Source organism: Rhodamnia argentea, chromosome 2 (assembly GCF_020921035.1).
Source record: "Rhodamnia argentea isolate NSW1041297 chromosome 2, ASM2092103v1, whole genome shotgun sequence".
In the NCBI taxonomy this organism is placed as follows: Eukaryota; Viridiplantae; Streptophyta; class Magnoliopsida; order Myrtales; family Myrtaceae; genus Rhodamnia; species Rhodamnia argentea.
In genome coordinates, this window is record NC_063151.1 from 24,005,057 (window position 1) to 24,023,910 (window position 18,854).

Here is an 18,854-nt window from a genome sequence, read left to right on the forward strand (position 1 = left end):
TAGAAATATATTTGGTAACGTAAATAATTTCGATTCTAATTCTGTTTTCAAAAATACTTTTGGACAAAAAATAAGAACAAAAAAAAAGTTGGTTCTTAAAAAAATACACTTTCGAGAATAAAAATTGCAATGATAGTCTTCTATCACTTTTGTAAGGTGCCCGCAAGGCGTGGCTCGGGTCAATCTGACTCGATCCGTATAATTCAAAATTTTCAAAAAAATTCTAATAAATGAGGAGATGGATCATTTCAAGTGGCCAATCCTATTTTTGATGGTTTTGCCTTTCGATTTCTACCAAATGATGATTTTTCTATCATGGGCAAATCGTTCCGAAAATCCCGAAAATTAAAAAAAAAAAATCTCAGAAAGTAGAAAATGGATCCATTCAATTGGCCAATCTTGTTTTTGGTATTTTGCCTACTAGTTTTTCCTAAACCCCGCTTGATTTGTTACCGGAGTACCATGCTGCATTAGTAACCATCCGCATGGTATCTAAGGGTAAAACCGAGCCACCTATGTGGTAGAGATGGATTTTATTTATTATGAGCAATAAAAGATAATTAGAGTCACATCTTTCATCATTGGCACATGCATAGCCTTAAGACAAGCATGGAAAAACAACAATTTTAACATGTTATCCTTTCAAGGAACAAATCTGAAGCATTCTTGTTTTGGCAAAAAATATGTCATGGTACAAGAGAATCAGCATGAGGAAAGTCATTAATTGTAATTATTTAATTATTTAATTTAAATGACAAATTGGGAAGGGAAATTATTTCCTAACACAAAAATTTCGTGAAGTTACCAAACACGTTTCTATTCCGGGAATAGAAATCTTATGGAGTTACCAAACACGCTCCGATCCGATTCTCTAAAACTCATTTAAGGAACAGAATAAAAAAAAAATTTGATTCTAATCAAAATCACTTTTTTAGAATAGAAACGTTACCAAACAGGCTTTAAATGTACAAAAAGAACAATAAGAAAAGTGAGTTGTTTCGGATCCTCCTCCTTGTAATCAGATCCAACTCGATACCGATAAGCCTCTAAGGGCAACCAGGGATTAACAAGGGCTGGTGGGTTGTTTCCTAGTGAAAACAGTGAATACTTGGGGGCGGTTTTGCCACATTTGGAGCCTTAAGTTCATGGGTACAAGCAGAACTTTGGCCTATTCGGCGAGGACCAAAGGTTGCCCAGCTTTGAGGTTAAAACAAGCTGCTTCTCGAGATGGATCGAATGCCAACTGCGGATGTTCTTGCCATTGGACCGGGCATGTCAAATAATTCAAACCCAATACACGATCCATATGTTAAAATGAATGATTGCATTAAATACACTAGACATTATCAATCTTATTCATAATTATGATTATCATCGACATATACGTATAGATAATAATATGTGAGAAGAAAACAAATTCGAGTCTTTGACTAATGTCAGATGGAAAAGCTAAATGCATACTTACAAAGAAACATTCCCGCTTTCAAACATTGATAATGAATTTCTGCATATTTCTCGTGCAGAGATATGGTTAAGTATCATCAAAATGCCTACCAATTGATTTTTCCTCTGCAACAGTCAATACCGCATCTGGTTTCCAACCCGACCCGGGGGAAAGAAAATCATCCGAGTAAAGAAGCCGGTGATAATTCGACCAAAAAAAAAAAAAAAGAAGAAGCGGATGATGAGAAAGAAAATTGAGTTCAAATTTATAAAGACGGTTAATTAATGATAAATCTCTCTCGCTTATTGTTTGATCCATGTGGATATATAATTGGCTCGCTTGGCTCGCGCGTGAGAACTCGCACGTGGTGGAGTCGGGAAGCCCAGCACCCCTCCTCTTTCTCTGTGTGTCTCTCCCTTCTTTCCTCTCTCTTTTCCCCCAAATTCCTCTGTCGATCGTCGATCGTCGAATTCACGATCAATCCGATTGAAACTCCGAATTGAGATCACTGCTGCTGCACTGTCGCTCTTGCCGTCGCCAATCGCACATCGCTTCAGGTTCGTCGTCCCGATTTCGTCCTCTCTAGGGTTTCGTTATCTCGCCACGGGGGGATTCTGTGTCTTAGGGTTGCTGATTCGCGCACGATGGCTCTCCAGTCCTCCAAAATGTCTGCCGTTATCAAAGCTTTGATTTTTTCAGCATCTGGACGTGGATTTCCCCCAATTTCCTCCCTCTTCCGGTTCTTGAATAAGTTTTCGAGAGAGTGATGTGGGAATGTCGGTTGCTTTTGCTGGTTTTGTTGTTGCTCTTTATAATCTCTCGTTATGGTTGTCTGCACAGGTGCCTGGCGGTATTGGGTGTGGTTTGTTCACTGTGAATAGAGTTTTTGTGTATGTAGCACCAGCTCGGGCATGCGTAGACCCTTTGCGAATTTGAATGATTACAGGAAGAGCAAGAGCTTTTGTAGATTGATGTGATGAATGTACAGGCAGATATGTCGGGGCATGTTTCTAGTCAATCGGGCACTCAGTTGCCTGGGGTGTCCCAGCAAAATGGCAATGTCGTCCCGAATATAGTAGCTGCGAGCAGTGGTGCCCCTCATGCTGCGTTCAATGGGGACCCGGAGCTTCTCAGAGCTCGGAACTATATGCAAGAGAAGATGTAATCTAATCGAGAGCACTTGTTCTTGTGCTTTAACTTCCATAGGTCCATTGGTCCTTGTTTGCTGATCGATTTTTTTACTATCTTTTCAGCTTTTTGCTCTTAGCTCGGCGGCATCATCAGTCAATTAATGACGCTCAAATGCAGAGGCTCAAGGATATTGTTAAACGCCTGGAAGAGGGTCTCTTCAAATCTGCTCACTCGAAGGTCTTCCCATCCTCATCATTTATCTCCTCCTCTTCTTTGTAAAAGTACAAAAAGTGGCTTATGATTGCCCCTTTATTTGATTTTTATAGTGCTTTACATTTTACATTTGCGAAAGCCAATAATCTATTCATTTCTCTTGCCTGGTTCACATGTTTTTTCTCATGATTATCAGTTTTTCCCTTTTTCTTTTTTGGTGAATAGGACTTGACATTCTTTTGCTTCTTTAAAACTACAATTATGTAGGACGACTATATGAATTTGGGCACATTGGAGTCCCGGTTGCATAGTTTTATCAAGCGTACATCTCCTAATAATCAAAATCCAGTCACTGCTAATTCAATGACAACGATGATTCCAACTCCTGGATTGTCGCATAATGGGAGTTCGACCATTATGGCTACATCTTCAGTGGATGCACCAATAAGTAATATGGCTGGGAGTAGCAGCATGCAGCCAACGAATGCAAACACGGGAAGCCATATGTCAAGTGGTGTCATGCAGAGCAGTTCCTTTAACCGAACTGATGGTAAATGTCAATGTTATGCAATTTGATTTTAGAACTTTTGACATTATCACGGCAGCAACTTTACCCTTTCTAATGGTGTAGGCCTGCTTTCCAATGGGTATCAGCAAGCTCAAGCGAACTATTCCATTGGTTCTGGAGGAAACAACCTGTCACAGATGGGCGTGCAAAGAATGAGCAGCCAGATGATTCCGACTCCTGGATTCAGTAATAATAGTGGAAATCATTCTTACGGAAGTTTGGAGGCTTCCAATAATGGTGGCAGGATGTCCATTGTTGACTCTCCCATGGTACCACAGGATCCGCATCAAAAGCTGCATGGAAGCAATCAGAACAGTCGGGTACTGCATGCCCTTGGTAGCCAAACAGGTGGGGCGATTAGGTCTGGTATTCAGCAGAAATCTTATGGTTTCTCCAATGGAGCATTAAATGGGGGCTTGGGAATGATTGGGAGCAATTTACAGATGTCCAATGGGCCTAGCACCTCTGACGGTTTCCTGAATGCGTCACCTTATATCAATTCTCCGAAACCTTTGCAACACCAATTTGATCAATATCAACGTGCATCTGTTCAGGGTACTACGTAGATCTTTCTATATGATTTACTTTTATTTATAGAAACAGCTTGTTACTAGTTAAGGCCTTGGGACAAATGTTTCAGAAAAATTCTGATCTTTGCCATCTCTCCATATTATTTGTAATTATATATTTCATGAGAAGTTTCTTATTGACAGGTGATGTGTATGGGAGCAGTACTGATGTTTCTGGCTCTGGTAATCTATACACTGCTGGAAATTCTGCTGGACCAATGGCAAATTCTCAAAGCATGGGTGCACTTAACTTGCAGTCTCTTCCTAAAACGAAAGCTTCATTGGTTGCTAATCCATCAAATTTGCATAGCACTCAGCAAGCTGCACACTTGAAGCCTCAGTCAGTTGATCCAGTTGAAAAGATGAATTTTCAATCTGCACTTCCCTCGAGGGAGAACTTTATCCAATCTCAGCACCAACAGCAATTTCAGCAACAGACTCATTACCAACCACAACAGCAATTTGCTCAGCAGCGCCAGCACATGCAGCAAAATCAGCAGCACCAAGCTTTGTTGGACAATGAGATATTTGGTCTTCCTCAGGTGACATCTGATCCGGGAAATCAATTCAAGCAGGAGCCTAAGGAAATTATGCGAGAACAGGCATCTGATGGAATTCATTTGCCTGAGTTTCAAAATCAGTATCAGCAGAATCCTTCTGATAATCATTCTAAGGTTCAGCTTTTTGCTGCTCAATCTAACCAGCACAACAACTGCTCTATGTTGTCTCAAAATACTCCACAAGTGCAACATTTGTTACAATCACAACAGCTAGTTGCCGAGGCCCAAAACGAATTCACTTGCCATCCCGTCGGACTACAATCAGATCCAGTTCTTCATGGTCAATGGCATCCCCAATTGCAAGATGGGACTGAAATCCTGGGGAATAAATTAAATGAGCAGCATTTACAAGATGATTTCCAAAAGAGAATTTCTAGGCACGATGAAGCTCAGTGTAACAATCTGTCTTCAGAGGGATCAGTTGCTGGTCAAAATGTTGCTTCAAGGGGTAAAACAGAAGCACCAAATTTAAGTACTGCCACCTGTAGGTCTGGAAACACAATCCGTGACCAGCAATTCAGAAACCAGCAGAGGTGGCTCTTATTTATACGCCATGCTCGTCGATGTGCAGCTCCACAGGGGACATGCCCAGAGATTAATTGTGTAACTGTTCAGAGATTGTGCAAACACATTGAAAGCTGCAATTTAACTCAATGCCCTTATCCTCGATGTCATCATACAAAAGTATTGCTTAATCATCAGAAAAATTGCAGGGACCCAAGTTGCCCTGTGTGCATTCCTGTGAAAGAGTACTTGCAGAATCACTTCAAGGCATATCCTCGTCCGGATTCTACATCCAGTTTTTCAAATTCCCTTAGCAGATCTTGTAAACCCTCTGACATTGTGGTAAACCCAGCAAAGTTATTGACAAAGAAGCCATCTGTTGCTGAAAGTTCGGAAGACCTACTTCCTTCTATGAAACGTGTCAAAGTGGAACAGCCTTTGCAGCCTCTTATTCCCTCGATTGAAAATTCGGCTGAATCAGTGTCTATTGCTGAGGAGCAGAAGATTTCCCAGTTAGTCTCTTACCATGGTCAGCAGCATGGTGAGATCGGTATTCCAATTAAGGCCGAGTCTGCAGATACAAAGATGGAACCCTCTGGCAATTCCGGGGAAAGAAACCATAATATTGGTGAGATGAAAAAGGAAGGAACAGATGATGTCTTAAATAAAACACTTGGTGAGGAACCTGCTGTCGTGCAAGAACCATTTGAGAAAGAGGGTGATCAACCGAATCAAGAAATTGCTCAACCTGCTGATCAAGGAATTGTTTCCAAGTCTGGGAAGCCAAAAATCAAGGGAGTGTCATTGACCGAACTCTTCACCCCTGAGCAAGTGAGAGAGCATATCATGGGTTTAAGGCAATGGGTTGGCCAGGTATATTTGTTTGTTTATTCTGCAGTTCTTTATTGGCTTCTGGTTCTCTGCCATTTTGCCGAGTGAAAATAAGCCCATTTCTAGTAAATGTTGCTCAAATTCCGAATTGAATGGTCCTCAGCCAGGTTTTAGGTCAGCCTTTGTGTAATTTGTTTTAATGACTATCTGGTCCTTGAATATCAGTGTACACCATAGTTAGTAAAAGATGGCTTGGATATTGGCATTTTTTCGTAGCAAAAGTTTGTCAAATAGCCCGGAACAAATGCAATGCAGAGAGTGAGTAAAGCTCAGAAGAAGAATATTGTCCTATTGGGGGGAGGTGGAAGTTCGTCCTTTTGAAGAAAAGGAGCCCGGAAGCCTTTGGAATCCGTTTCTCTTTTGTTTCAGTCTTTGTATTGCTTTTCTTAATTGGAAGAATGTCAGCCAAACATATGGTAGAGAAGTAAACCATAATTATCATTCTATGTGATGTTAATCATATTGGTAATCTTTTTCAGTTGTTATATCCTGGATCTTCTGAGCCTTCTTCTGTGGCTATTTTTTGTGCATGTATATATGTGTGTGTATTGTATATTTTGTGCTTCTATCCAATGACAGATACATGTAATCAACTTCCTTTACTAGGTAGTTTCCAGTATCTGGTTAAGGATGCTTGACTTATTGGCTGATGGTATCTGTTTACATTCCATTGCAGAGTAAAGCTAAGGCGGAGAAGAATCAGGCAATGGAGCATTCGATGAGTGAAAATTCCTGCCAGTTGTGTGCTGTGGAAAAGCTTACTTTTGAACCACCACCGATATATTGCTCACCATGCGGCGCTCGTATCAAGAGAAATGCACTTTATTATACTGGTGCAGTTGGAGATACCCGGCATTATTTTTGCATTCCCTGCTATAATGAGGCTCGTGGGGACACCATTGTTGTTGATGGCAATCCTATACCGAAGGCAAGGCTGGAGAAGAAGAAAAACGATGAGGAGACTGAAGAATGGGTGAGTTGATGTGCTTCTCTTTCTCCATGATGTTGATTTCATTTTATTTCTTGACATAGTTATCAGCCTTAATGTTCTCATTTGCGTTCTTGATCATTACTCTGTGGGTACAGTGGGTTCAATGTGACAAGTGTGAAGCTTGGCAACATCAGATTTGCGCTTTGTTTAATGGTCGGAGAAATGATGGAGGCCAAGCTGAATATACCTGCCCTAACTGCTATATAACTGAAGTTGAAAGAGGCGAACGCAAGCCCTTGCCACAGAATGCTGTTCTTGGGGCAAAAGATTTGCCAAAGACACTTCTTAGTGACCACATAGAACAGCGGCTAGCTAGGAGACTCAGACAGGAAAGACAAGAAAGGGCAAAGCTTCACGGAAAAAGCTATGATGAGGTAATTGTAATCTCTGCAGATTTTGCGTAGATAAAGCGATAGTTATGAGATATTTTTTTAGAAAGAGTAATGTTGGAATGTGTTGAAGTTGTTGTCCCACATAGCTTAACAACGGATCTTATATGCTTTTTATATTTATATGATCTCCCTCCACTTATAAGCATAAGTTTTTTAGTTGGATTTTCTAACATGGTATCAGAGCCAATGTTGTTTGTGATTGTGCATCCACCCCCATTAGTGAAATTCTACGTGCCACTCGTAATCTGGCTTGCACGTGAGAGGGGTTGTTGAAGTTATTGTCCCACATCGCTTGACAACAAACAACGGGTCCTATATGCCATTTGTATTTATGTGGTTTCCCTCTATCTATAAGCTTATGCTTTTGGGTTGAACTTTCGAACAGACTGAATGGAAGTATAATTAGTGGATGAATAACTGGTCTGGTAACACATCCGCATAACTCTTTCGCACATAGGCCGTTATTAGTGAAAATGCTCTTTACTTTTTGTGGATCCTCCTTTGTGGGATACGGGGAGGGTCTATGTGCATGGACTTCCCTTGCAACATAGAGATGAGTATCTTGACCCCCATTAGTTACATATAGAATAAGACTAGAATGTTCCACTTGGACTACTCTTCCTTTCTAGTGCTGATACCATGGGATTCGAGTCTTCATCATTGTTATTCGCAGATTACCTCTTGGATATGTTTCATTCCCCAATTTAGTTCTTCATTGGAAAGGAACTTTGGTGATTGATTTTCAGTTGTTTTTGCAGGTCCCTGGAGCAGAATCACTAGTTGTAAGAGTTGTTTCATCTGTTGACAAGAAGCTGGAAGTAAAGCAGCGGTTTCTCGAAATATTTCAGGAAGAAAATTACCCTACAGAGTTCCCCTACAAGTCTAAGGTGTGCGACAGGTTTTGTTGCTTGCATCTCTAGTTATGAGATGCCATACTTGAACCTGTATTATCGCAATGCTTACTTTTGTCAAGTTGCTGATGAGAGATTGTTTTCGTCCTTGAAGGTCATTCTTTTGTTTCAAAAGATTGAAGGTGTGGAGGTATGCTTATTTGGTATGTATGTTCAAGAATTTGGATCTGAATGCCAATTCCCAAATCAACGTCGCGTCTATCTCTCGTATCTAGATTCTGTGAAATACTTCAGGCCTGAAGTTAAATCAGTGACTGGAGAAGCTCTGCGAACATTTGTGTATCATGAAATTTTGGTCAGTTCTTATTTTTAGCTCGTATGATTTGCCACAGGTGTGGTCTGGGGTTCTGTTATTGGATCTTATGATTTATCTCTGTGCAGATTGGATACCTCGAATATTGCAAGTTGCGGGGTTTTACAAGCTGCTATATATGGGCATGCCCGCCATTAAAAGGCGAAGATTATATACTATACTGTCATCCTGAGATACAGAAAACCCCAAAATCTGATAAGCTTCGGGAGTGGTGAGGCATTTTGCAAGGATGCACTTTATAAACTATTTGATCAGTGTAATGCAACCTGAGCACTTCTGTTCACTGACCTTTGCCCCCAATTGGGGATGCTTTTCTATCTTGGATATTAGGTATCTTGCAATGTTAAGAAAAGCTGCAAAGGAGAGTATTGTCGTTGATCTTACAAATCTGTATGATCATTTCTTTGTTTGCACTGGCGAATCCAAGGCAAAGGTAACTGCAGCTAGGCTTCCGTATTTTGATGGTGACTACTGGCCAGGTGCTGCAGAAGATCTTATTTATCAGCTTCAACAAGAGGAAGATGGCAGAAAGCAGAATAAGAAAGGAACGACTAAAAAGACCATCACTAAGAGGGCGTTAAAAGCATCTGGTCAGTCTGATCTCTCTGGAAATGCATCGAAGGATTTGCTATTGATGCACAAAGTAATTTCTTTTCCCTACATCTTTTGTTTCCTTCATAAATTTTCTCTTATCTTATAATTTCTGTGGTATTTTCATTTTCTGATGAGTAAATTATTTTCTCAGCTTGGTGAAACTATATCTCCTATGAAGGAAGATTTTATTATGGTCCATCTGCAGTATGCATGCACCCACTGCTGCATTCTCATGGTTTCTGGAAACCGCTGGGTTTGCAGCCAGTGCAAGAACTTTCAGATTTGTGACAAGTAAGATTTGAAGATCTTCATTGGCATCTTTCAATGTTACCGTGGTCATTTTCCTTTTTGTTCACGTTGGGTTGTTCGTAATGTTGGCCTTCTGGTGTTTGTTTCCTTCAGCTAATAATCTGATGTCTATTTAACCTTGGCACTATGAATGCTGGTGCTCGGAGCTGTATTTCTTGTCACTAAATACATTTTCTCACCTGATATGTTGGAAAAATAATTGCCAGTGAAATCTCTCTCTCTCTCTCTCATGCCTTATTCTTTTTTTAAGTATAAAAAAGGCTGGTTGTCAATTCACAGTAATGGAATTTACATTTTTCAGATGCTGAAAATTCATACTATCTATTATAGCCAGTAAGTAACCTGTTCCAATTATGAGTTATGCTGCATCGTAAGACATGGAGGAAAATTATGTAAGAGACTCGTCGACAATTTAGGTTAAGCATATAATATAATCTAATAATAAAAATTGTTCTAAGTTTGTAAGTTCCTGGAGGAGTTGATGGCCTGAACAGTCGCCAACTTGTGTTGAGAATTTTTTTGTTAATCTTTCTCATTCTCCTTTTCTTATGTGGAGTTGAAGTAATCGAACAATCTTTGACTAGTGTACAGGGCAGATGCTCATGGTCATCGACAGTTTGTTTTGGGACAGTTTTTAATTAAAATGGAAGTCATCACGGAATGACTTTCAATGCGCATCTCCTCTATCATGGTTTTAGCCTCATTTTGTTACCTGAAATTGTGGCATTCCTGGTCTTATCCTCCAATTTATCCTGCTTAACAAGGGAAAATGAAATGACTATGGTTTTCAATTATTTTTTTGCTGTAGGAAGTCTAGTTCTGGCTTGAGACTCTACATAGTTGTTCCTGATCACTCTTGTTTTGTAGGAAGTTGTCTAGTTCTGATCTGGGACTTGAGAGTTATTCAAATTCCTAGCCTGTAGTGCATTGATCTGAATCATGGGCTTTAACTATTTTATTTTGCAGGTGCCACGAAATAGAACAGAAACGTGAGGAAAGAGAGCGACATCCAATCAATCAAAGAGATAAACATCCTCTGTATCCGGTAAGTATGTTATGCGTAACGAATGAGTTATCTACAGTGATGGTAATCCACTATGCGTTGAAAAAGGCTGGTTGCGATATGCTGCTGAAAGATTGTTAAATTTTGCAGATTCAAATTACTGATGTACCTGAAGATACGAAAGATAAAGATGAGATACTTGAAAGTGAATTTTTTGACACCAGACAGGCTTTCTTGAGTTTATGTCAAGGGAATCACTATCAATATGACACCCTGAGGCGTGCAAAACATTCTTCAATGATGGTCCTTTACCATCTTCATAATCCAACTGCTCCGGCATTTGTGACGACATGTAACCTATGTAGTCTTGACATCGAAGCTGGTCAAGGTTGGCGTTGCGAGGTTTGCCCAGAGTATGATATATGCAATACCTGTTATCAAAAGGATGGTGCTATTGATCATCCCCACAAATTGACAAATCACCCATCTATGGCTGATCGTGATGCACAAAACAAGGAAGCCAGACAATTAAGAGTTTTGCAGGTGCGTCTTTCAAAAAAATACTGATATCTTGAGGATTGTCTAGAGTTTAATTTTGTTTAGATGGAATTAAATTCAGTTTGCTTGTGCATAGTTTGGCGCTGGTGTAATTTGGGCGAAAGGATTAAGGCTTGCTCATCGCTTTAAAACAAGAGACTTATTTTTCCTTTCTCGCAAACAACCATCATGAGGTTAGATCAAATTCGAATTATAAAAAGACTAACGTGAAGGAGGCTGGATATTTGGTATCTCAGTGAGCTCAATACTTCTCAATTGTCCGATGTTGAAGCAATTATTTACTGTTTTCTTTTTGTTTAATTTTAGGGGGGTGGGGGAAGATGTTGTTTCTTCTCTTTTCTCCATTTCTTATCTTTGTTTGTGTACCTGCTTTTTGACTATGCAAAAAGCAGTTGAAATTGAAAAACCCATGGGAGTAGCATCTACATGAACAGTCCTGAGCCTGCCTTTTCAAGTAGTCTTTGATTGAGAATTTTAGTCGACATTGTTTGGTTGGTATTAGGTTATTGACAAGAAAGATTTGTCTAAGTCACTTCATTTTTATTTTTGTCTAAATCACTTAATTTGTAAACATTTATATATTTTGCACGCATAAAAATGTCTGAATGTAGAAGACTGGGGCAATGGTCAGTTTTGGTAAAGTGCTTGCAGAAACAAATCTTCTGGGAGGATTCTTTCGCATACAAATTTGATTATGAGCATGCTCAACTTTGGCTCTCTTACTTGAGAATGGAAGAGCGGAAAAGGGGGGGAATAAATTTGACCGAAAGAATGTGATTGGATTGGGTTCAAATGTTTTTGGGTTGGTCTGATAAGCTGGGTTTTTCAGTTGGGTTTTGGCTGAGGACCAAAAAGGAATGACGTTGATGGGCAAGCTAATGACTTTTCACATAGCAATCAAATCATTAATATTTTCTCTGCAGGATGCTCATTTTATTTGATTTTTATGGATCAAAACTAAAACTGAGAAAGGTATCATACGAGGCCAGGGTTTTTCAGCTTTTCATTTATTGAATATTTCAGTCTGTTGAATCCTATGGGCACATTAGGAGTGCTGTTTCCTGTCATTTTGCACAAGTTTTACACAATCGGTCCGTTTGAACTCCTAAAATCCGGTAGAGTTTAATGCACTCTGTTGTAAGGATCATTGGTATCACTTTTTCAAGTGTTTGGATCTGAAGGACTTTTTTCACATGTTTCTATGTGGAAATGCAGCTTAGGAAAATGCTTGATCTACTGGTGCATGCATCACAATGCCGTTCAGCACTTTGTCAATACCCAAACTGTCGCAAAGTGAAAGGTTTGTTCCGCCATGGGATCCAATGCAAAACACGTGCTTCTAGAGGTTGTGTTCTTTGCAAGAAGATGTGGTATCTCCTGCAACTGCATGCACGAGCCTGCAAAGAAGCTGTGTGCCATGTCCCACGATGCAGGTTAGATGCCAAGGCTTTCCTTGTGAAGATATGTTTGAAGCAATCTGCAGTTTGTTTCTTTGTTTTCATGGGAGGAGAGTTTTTATGTGTGTGGTTATTTCTTGCTCTTATATATTATCATTGTATGTGTTTGTCTTAACCAGAGACTTACGAGAACATTTGAGGCGGCTGCAGCAGCAGTCAGATTCACGGCGCCGGGCAGCTGTGATGGAGATGATGAGGCAGAGAGCTGCAGAAGTTGCCAACAGTGGAGGATGAACTATCTGTACATAGGTGAATAATCATTCCGGGAAAGTTTTGGATAAGGAGGCAGAAAATGCGTTCGTGCAGCTTTAATTATAGTGGATTACTTGGAGTTGAGGCAAATTGGTGGCTGTATCTAGTTGGAGGGGGTCTGCTGTTGATCCCTGCATGCACTCTATACAGATCGATCTTTGTTAGAATCTACCAGGAAGAAGACTCATCCTCCTCAAAATGGCGTTGTTCTCCAGAGGTGCCCTTGACCAGAAGTGATGGCTAGTAGAGTGGCAATGCGTGCCTCATCACGTGGGTCACTGTGGTGAATTCTTTGATTCAGTCCTCTTTGAAGTGTTATATTAATCGTGAAGGCCGGTGGTGTGCCGGTGAGTGTACCATAGTTGTTCTGATCCTTCTTTTGACAGAGAAGAAATGTGGAGGAAAGTTGGTTTTACTCCCTCCTCTCTTTTATATTGGCCCCTTTCTTGGTAGGTTGTCTTCTAATAGATAGGGTGGCAAAATAAGGGCGTCGCCAAATCCACAGCAATTCTTTTCATTGTTGTCGATGTATAGTCTAACTTTTGCTATGTAAGAAACCTCCCTCCCTCCCTCCCTCCCTCCCTCCCTCCCTCCCTCCCTCCTCTCTCTCTCTCTCTCTCTCTCTCTCTCTCTCTCTCTCTCTCGGGTGCGTGCAGTATGTCATCGTCTTTGTTATGTTCGTGCCGTTTCATTTCTTCTTCTTTCCGATGTTACGAGCGTATCGAGCGTCAAATTTACCACTGGTTGGGCCACCTCATGTGTTCGTGCAAGTTCTGAAATAATAGAAGCAGCTGGCAACTGGTTTTATGAAGTTGGTACTTGGTGGGAGGAAGTCTGTTCTGCTGAGAAATGCCTTTTGGCCTCTTTATTGGTTGTGAAGTAGTAGCAGTAGTCATCGTCATTCATTCATCTCGAATGATTAAAAAACTTGTCTTTGCATTCCGATTGAATTTCTGTCACGGTTGAAAGGAAGCTTGACCGTGATTTTGGACGGTTGCGTCCAAAGAAAGTCTGAGGCCGATGGTGGTAGCTGTTAAGTTCGGTATCAAGCATCAATCTTAAGGGATCACTATGGGTGCCAATTCGTTCTGTGGTGTAGATTCGGGATGCAAAGACGAGATTCAAACGGTGAGTAGATTCGGGATGCAAAGACGAGATTCAAACGGCGAGTTCGATGAAGAGGAGTATATGACTGGACACAACACGAGTTCAATCTTCATACCTCAAATGCTCGAGCTTCGGCTCTCTCCCGAGCTCGTCGATCAGTCCATTGTCCTTCCCATCGAATATTGCTAGTTATTTTTACATTTAAACTGCTCATATTTCAGAGGATTGTGACTACTGAATATGGTGTGTGATTGTAAAGCAAGTTTTCCTTTTCTTTTTGAAAAAAACAAAAAAAATGTCGTTGCAAAAAAATGAGTCAGCATTATCCACACAATTTCGTAGTCTATTTAGGAATTTCCGAAGAAGAGAGGAGTGGGTCCACGTGGCGAGATTCTACTTGATTTGCAGCCAAACGCATATTCTGTGGCCTTCGCGCACTCCGGATTCACTTGTTTCCTGCAGCGTGACACGTCGCCTCCTCCTCCTTCTTCCATCGTCGTCGTCATCAACAGCAACAACAGAGGCTGTGAAAATCCGTTCCGCGATCATCCGCTGTTCGCGCTGGGACGGCCACGACCACAATGTCGGGCGCAAGCAGCTTCGTCCGTTTCAAGTCGGAATTCCTCGGCATCGCTTCCCTCCCCAAACCCAACTCCTCCAGTAATGCCAGAGCCAGAGTCAAGTTCGTCGCCCCTACCAGAGCTTCTGCTTCTAGTTCCGGCGGCGCTGACGGCGACGGCGATCGCAACAATGACCCGAAGAAGGCCACGATCAAGAAGGCGAAGGCAAGCGAGGCTCCAGCTCAGCAGCAGCAGCAGCAGCAACAGGTGTCGATAGTGGACCCCGTGGGTCTGGGCCGGCGGTCGCGGCAGATCTTCGACGAGGTCTGGCGCAAGTTCTCCGGCCTCGGCCAGATATCCCGCACCTCCCTCTCCGACGGCGACGACGACGTCGCCCTCCTCCTCCGCGAGTTCGCCATCCCCGCCGCCCAGTCGACCACCGTCCTCGTCGTCGGCGCCACCAGCCGCATCGGACGCATCCTGGTCCGCAAGCTCATGCTCCGCGGCTACTCCGTGAAGGTCCTCGTTCGCAGGCCCGACCAGCTCCCCCCCGACGCCCTTCCCCGCTCCGTCGAGGTTGTTGCCGGCGACGTCGGCGACCCCTCCTCCCTTAAGGCCGCCATCCAGGGCTGCCAGAAAATCATCTACTGTGCCACCGCCCGCTCCACCATAACCGGCGACCTCTTCAGGGTCGACCAGCGCGGCGTCTATAATCTCACCAAGGCCTTCCAGGACTACAACAACCGGCTCGCCCAGCTCGGCGCAGGCCAGAGCAGCAAGAGCAAGCTCCTCCTTGCCAAGTTCAAGTCCCCCGAATCTCTCCAGGGATGGCAGGTTCGTCGGGGGACCTACTTCCAGGATGTGCTCGCCACAAAGTACGACGCAGGCATGGACGCCAAGTTCGAATTCACCGAGACAGGGCAGGCCGTTTTCTCAGGTGAATCTTTGTGTTCTTTCAACTTTTATCAGTTAATGAAGGTGCATTTCTTATTCATACTTCCTGACTCTTGACTCTTAACTCTTTGGTTCAGGGTATGTTTTCACTAGAGGAGGCTATGTCGAACTGTCGAAAAAGCTCTTGTTTCCTCCGGATCGCACTCTTGATCGATACGAAGGTCTAGTCCTATCAGTTGGTGGCAACGGAAGATCGTACGTGGTAATTCTTGAAGCGGGTCCTTCAGCCGATACAACTCAGAGCAAGCTCTACTTTGCGAGGATCAGCACCAAAGTTGGATTTTGCAGGGTATACACACCTCCTCTTTATGATGAAGTTTGTTTCCATCAATTTTTTTGCACTTCCACAATGTTCGCTCTTATCTGTGCTTTTTAGTTGTCAGACTCTTCTTTCCTTTCTCCTCACCGATATATATGCGGACAGGTGAGAGTACCGTTTTCATCCTTCCGTCCAGTGAAACCGGATGATCCTCCATTGGATCCGTTCCTGGTGCATACATTAACGATTCGATTTGAGCCCCGAAGACAGGTCTATCCCCTAACTTTTCATTTTGGCCAAGGTCTATCCCCTTGCTAAGCGATAGAATAGAGCAGTCTTCCACTTTCAACCATTATTTTGTCTTGGCCACTCTGGACTGTAATTGTTGGATTACTAGTTTCAACATTCTACTATCTAGGTAGGTGAAGCCTACATTATGCTATATTTTCTGTGAGGTAGCGCGTGTGATATCTTTATTAATCTTGTCCTCTGTCTCTGCCACTTTAAACCGACGTAAGATAATTCCCTTGACAAGTTTTTCCTATGGTATGGATTTCATTGAAGTACTGGACAGTTGTTCAAAATTTGCATCATACAAATCCTAATGTGCTCAATCAAATCTGGTGTTGAAAATTCATTAGTTCATCCAGTAATGAATCAGAATACATGCTGTCAGTTCTATTTAGTAAACAGTGCCTGTAATGTGATTGAGAATCACTAAACATTTACTAGACAAGTTCCCTAGTTCTTTTGCGCTCTTCTATATTTTTGTTAAAACACGGCAGTCTTTACGTTGTCACATTGTAGTTCTCATTTCATCTTTCCATAGCGACCTCCACGCCCCTATTAGATCTGCTGATGGAGCACACGAAAACCATTGCATATAGAGTTTTCAATTTGTTTTAGTCATGACTAGTGCTTGTTGTCCCGCATGCTCCCCCTAGCTATGCATGCATGAAACTTATTTCACTCTCTCAGTTGGGTCAATTTCATGCAGCTTGGCATCATCTCACTACAAATGTCAAAGCTTTTCCTTATGGGCATTGCGCTCTTTCAAATTTTCCTGATATGAGCCAAAGGATTAATGCTGCCAATACTTGGCTTATCTTTGTGCTGCAGAGACCCATAGAAGGGCCTTCAGGTACTATGCAGGACTTAAGAAGCTTTAAGCTTATTCTGGAATATATAAAGGCCTTGCCTGTAAGTTCTTTCCTTATGTTTTCCGGTTACTGCACAAGAAACCGTTAGAATGTTCACTGACATCATTCGAATAGATTTTGGTCGCTGAGTTTAAAATACTTAACTATGTTAGAGAAAGTATGATGGCAAGGGTCTGCAGAATTGCAGTTATGCCAGATTCATCCACCATCACGCTGCTTGCGCAAGTTGTAACTGAGGATATTCTGCAGCAAAGCCTTTGGCTATGTCTGTAGCACAATTGATTGAGGAATTTTCAATTAACTGGACAAAAGATAAAGCTTGTGGAATATTTTGCTAAACCCCACTGTCTCTTGGTGTCTATTAACTGTTTCATGTTTCCTTACCTGCAGACTGGTCAAGAAACAGACTTCGTGTTAGTTTCTTGTACGGGACTTGGAATTGAGCTTTCTAGAAGAGAGCAAGTTCTGAAAGCCAAGAGGGTTAGCCCTTTCAGAAATTCTAAAATCTGTGCGGAATTCTATTGTCAAATTTGTTAACTCATGATTCCTTTTTTCATGTCTAGGCTGGAGAAGATTCTTTGAGGAGGTCAGGGCTTGGTTATACAATTATTCGCCCTGGTCCCCTAATGGTAACACTCAAAACAAACCGTTTGCTTGGTATTGAATGTATTCCAGTGGATCCTCTGTTCCTTAGTGCATAAATGGACTTCTGGAGGATCATCCTTGACCCTTGTATCCTGCTAGGCTAAATGTTACTGCTTTGTTCTCAAGGAGTTTTTATTGATAGATTTATTTTGCAGAAAGTTTCCAAGTACAACAGACACCTTTTTCTTACCTGGGTGGTTTAAAATTTTTATGGGCGTTTTTGTGAAATTCATAGTGGTTATTGCAGGAGGAGCCAGGCGGTCAACGTGCTCTCATATTTGATCAAGGAAACCGGATTTCTCAGGTGAAGATGATCAATCTTCTCGCAAGTTGATAATGTTCAAACTTTTCATCAGTAATCATTGATTTTATTCTTTTGTCTGTTTGCGAATATGCAAGCTTGTTAATAGTTATAGACAAGGGGATAGTTAAGATCTTATGAGGATTTCTTCTAATGTAGGGAATCAGCTGTGCGGATGTGGCTGATATCTGTGTGAAAGCGTTGCATGACTCAACAGCAAGAAACAAGAGCTTTGATGTGGGTTGCACTCTTTTCTCTACTGATTGTGATTTTGGGGTAGAGTAGACTAATGATTTTGTTTGATTGTTCAGGTATGCCATGAATATGTTGCAGAGCAAGGGAGGGAGCTCTATGAACTGGTAAAGAGCATCGGGTTGTTTCTTTTCGTTTCCACACGTCTAGATACTTACATGTATCTCAGAAGTGATAATGTCTTGAATCTCCTTTGCTTAGGTGGCACACTTGCCTGATAAAGCAAATAATTACTTGACGCCAGCCCTGTCAATTCTGGAAAAGAATACCTGAACTTGTTGAAGAACTCATCTCCCTACTGGACATGTGAATCTGGGGCAGTAAAATTGATCTTAACTGTCCTGTGAATATATGCTGTTACGATATCTAATTGTCCTGCTCACCCTTTTTCCACATGCATCTATTGACAATCCCGGTGTATATTGGTAGCTTGTATGTACTTAAGTTTACAGAGTACATTCTGGAAGAGGCTGTGCCGACTATATGAGGTCCTTATCAGAAATTACACATGGAATTTAAAAGGAATACGACTTCTTGCTTGAAGAGTGGTGTCTACCATGGGGGCGTGATACACATCCTTCCACACTCTTTTGCTGATTGAAATTGTTGGTCCGGTATAAATGCCCATTTTTTCAAGACACCGAGGACATGCGGGGGTAGCTCTACCTCATGTTTTTCCCATGTGATGTACACAAATCATTTGTGTTTTTTTTTATCACGGCATCTTCTGTAATTCCTATAAAATGGGTGTCGTGATGGTTTGAGATGATATACAGGGAACAATAGTTGGTCTCTTCCTATTATTCTTGTAATGGCGCAGCCCCAAGGGAATTGTGACAATGTGGTCAATGTGTTTGCTGGTCTCATCTTTATCTGAGCACAGCCTATTCTTAAGCAAGCAAATGGACAGTTCAATCTGGGCGCATCATATGTGTCTCTTGAGGTTCTTCGCAACT

General features: G+C 41.7%; 2 protein-coding genes across 3 annotated transcripts; both read left to right on the plus strand.

Annotated features, from left to right (window-relative positions):
• The first annotated feature begins 1,796 nt into the window (after positions 1 to 1,796).
• On the plus strand, positions 1,797 to 13,229 carry LOC115727053 (histone acetyltransferase HAC1-like). 2 transcript variants are annotated; one of them, XM_030657185.2, is made up of 17 exons: positions 1,797 to 2,001; positions 2,285 to 2,605; positions 2,698 to 2,812; positions 3,056 to 3,338; positions 3,420 to 3,911; positions 4,070 to 5,862; positions 6,557 to 6,853; positions 6,967 to 7,245; positions 8,022 to 8,150; positions 8,269 to 8,469; positions 8,556 to 8,698; positions 8,818 to 9,130; positions 9,233 to 9,372; positions 10,357 to 10,435; positions 10,544 to 10,936; positions 12,167 to 12,384; positions 12,528 to 13,229. In XM_030657185.2, exons 2-17 carry the CDS (start codon positions 2,421 to 2,423, stop codon positions 12,640 to 12,642), a joined length of 5,175 nt encoding a protein of 1,724 aa, XP_030513045.1. In that variant the 5' UTR covers positions 1,797 to 2,001; positions 2,285 to 2,420; the 3' UTR covers positions 12,643 to 13,229. The 2 variants fall into 2 exon arrangements, with proteins under 2 accessions (XP_030513045.1, XP_030513046.1); XM_030657186.2 differs by having other exon boundaries at positions 2,433 to 2,605.
• Positions 13,230 to 14,191: 962 nt separating this feature from the next.
• LOC125313834 (protein HIGH CHLOROPHYLL FLUORESCENCE PHENOTYPE 173, chloroplastic) lies at positions 14,192 to 18,642 on the plus strand. Its single transcript, XM_048274470.1, has 10 exons — positions 14,192 to 15,264; positions 15,359 to 15,570; positions 15,706 to 15,810; positions 16,660 to 16,740; positions 17,091 to 17,180; positions 17,264 to 17,329; positions 17,593 to 17,649; positions 17,806 to 17,883; positions 17,958 to 18,005; positions 18,100 to 18,642. Exons 1-10 carry the CDS (start codon positions 14,349 to 14,351, stop codon positions 18,169 to 18,171), a joined length of 1,725 nt encoding a protein of 574 aa, XP_048130427.1. The 5' UTR covers positions 14,192 to 14,348; the 3' UTR covers positions 18,172 to 18,642.
• Positions 18,643 to 18,854: the final 212 nt, after the last annotated feature.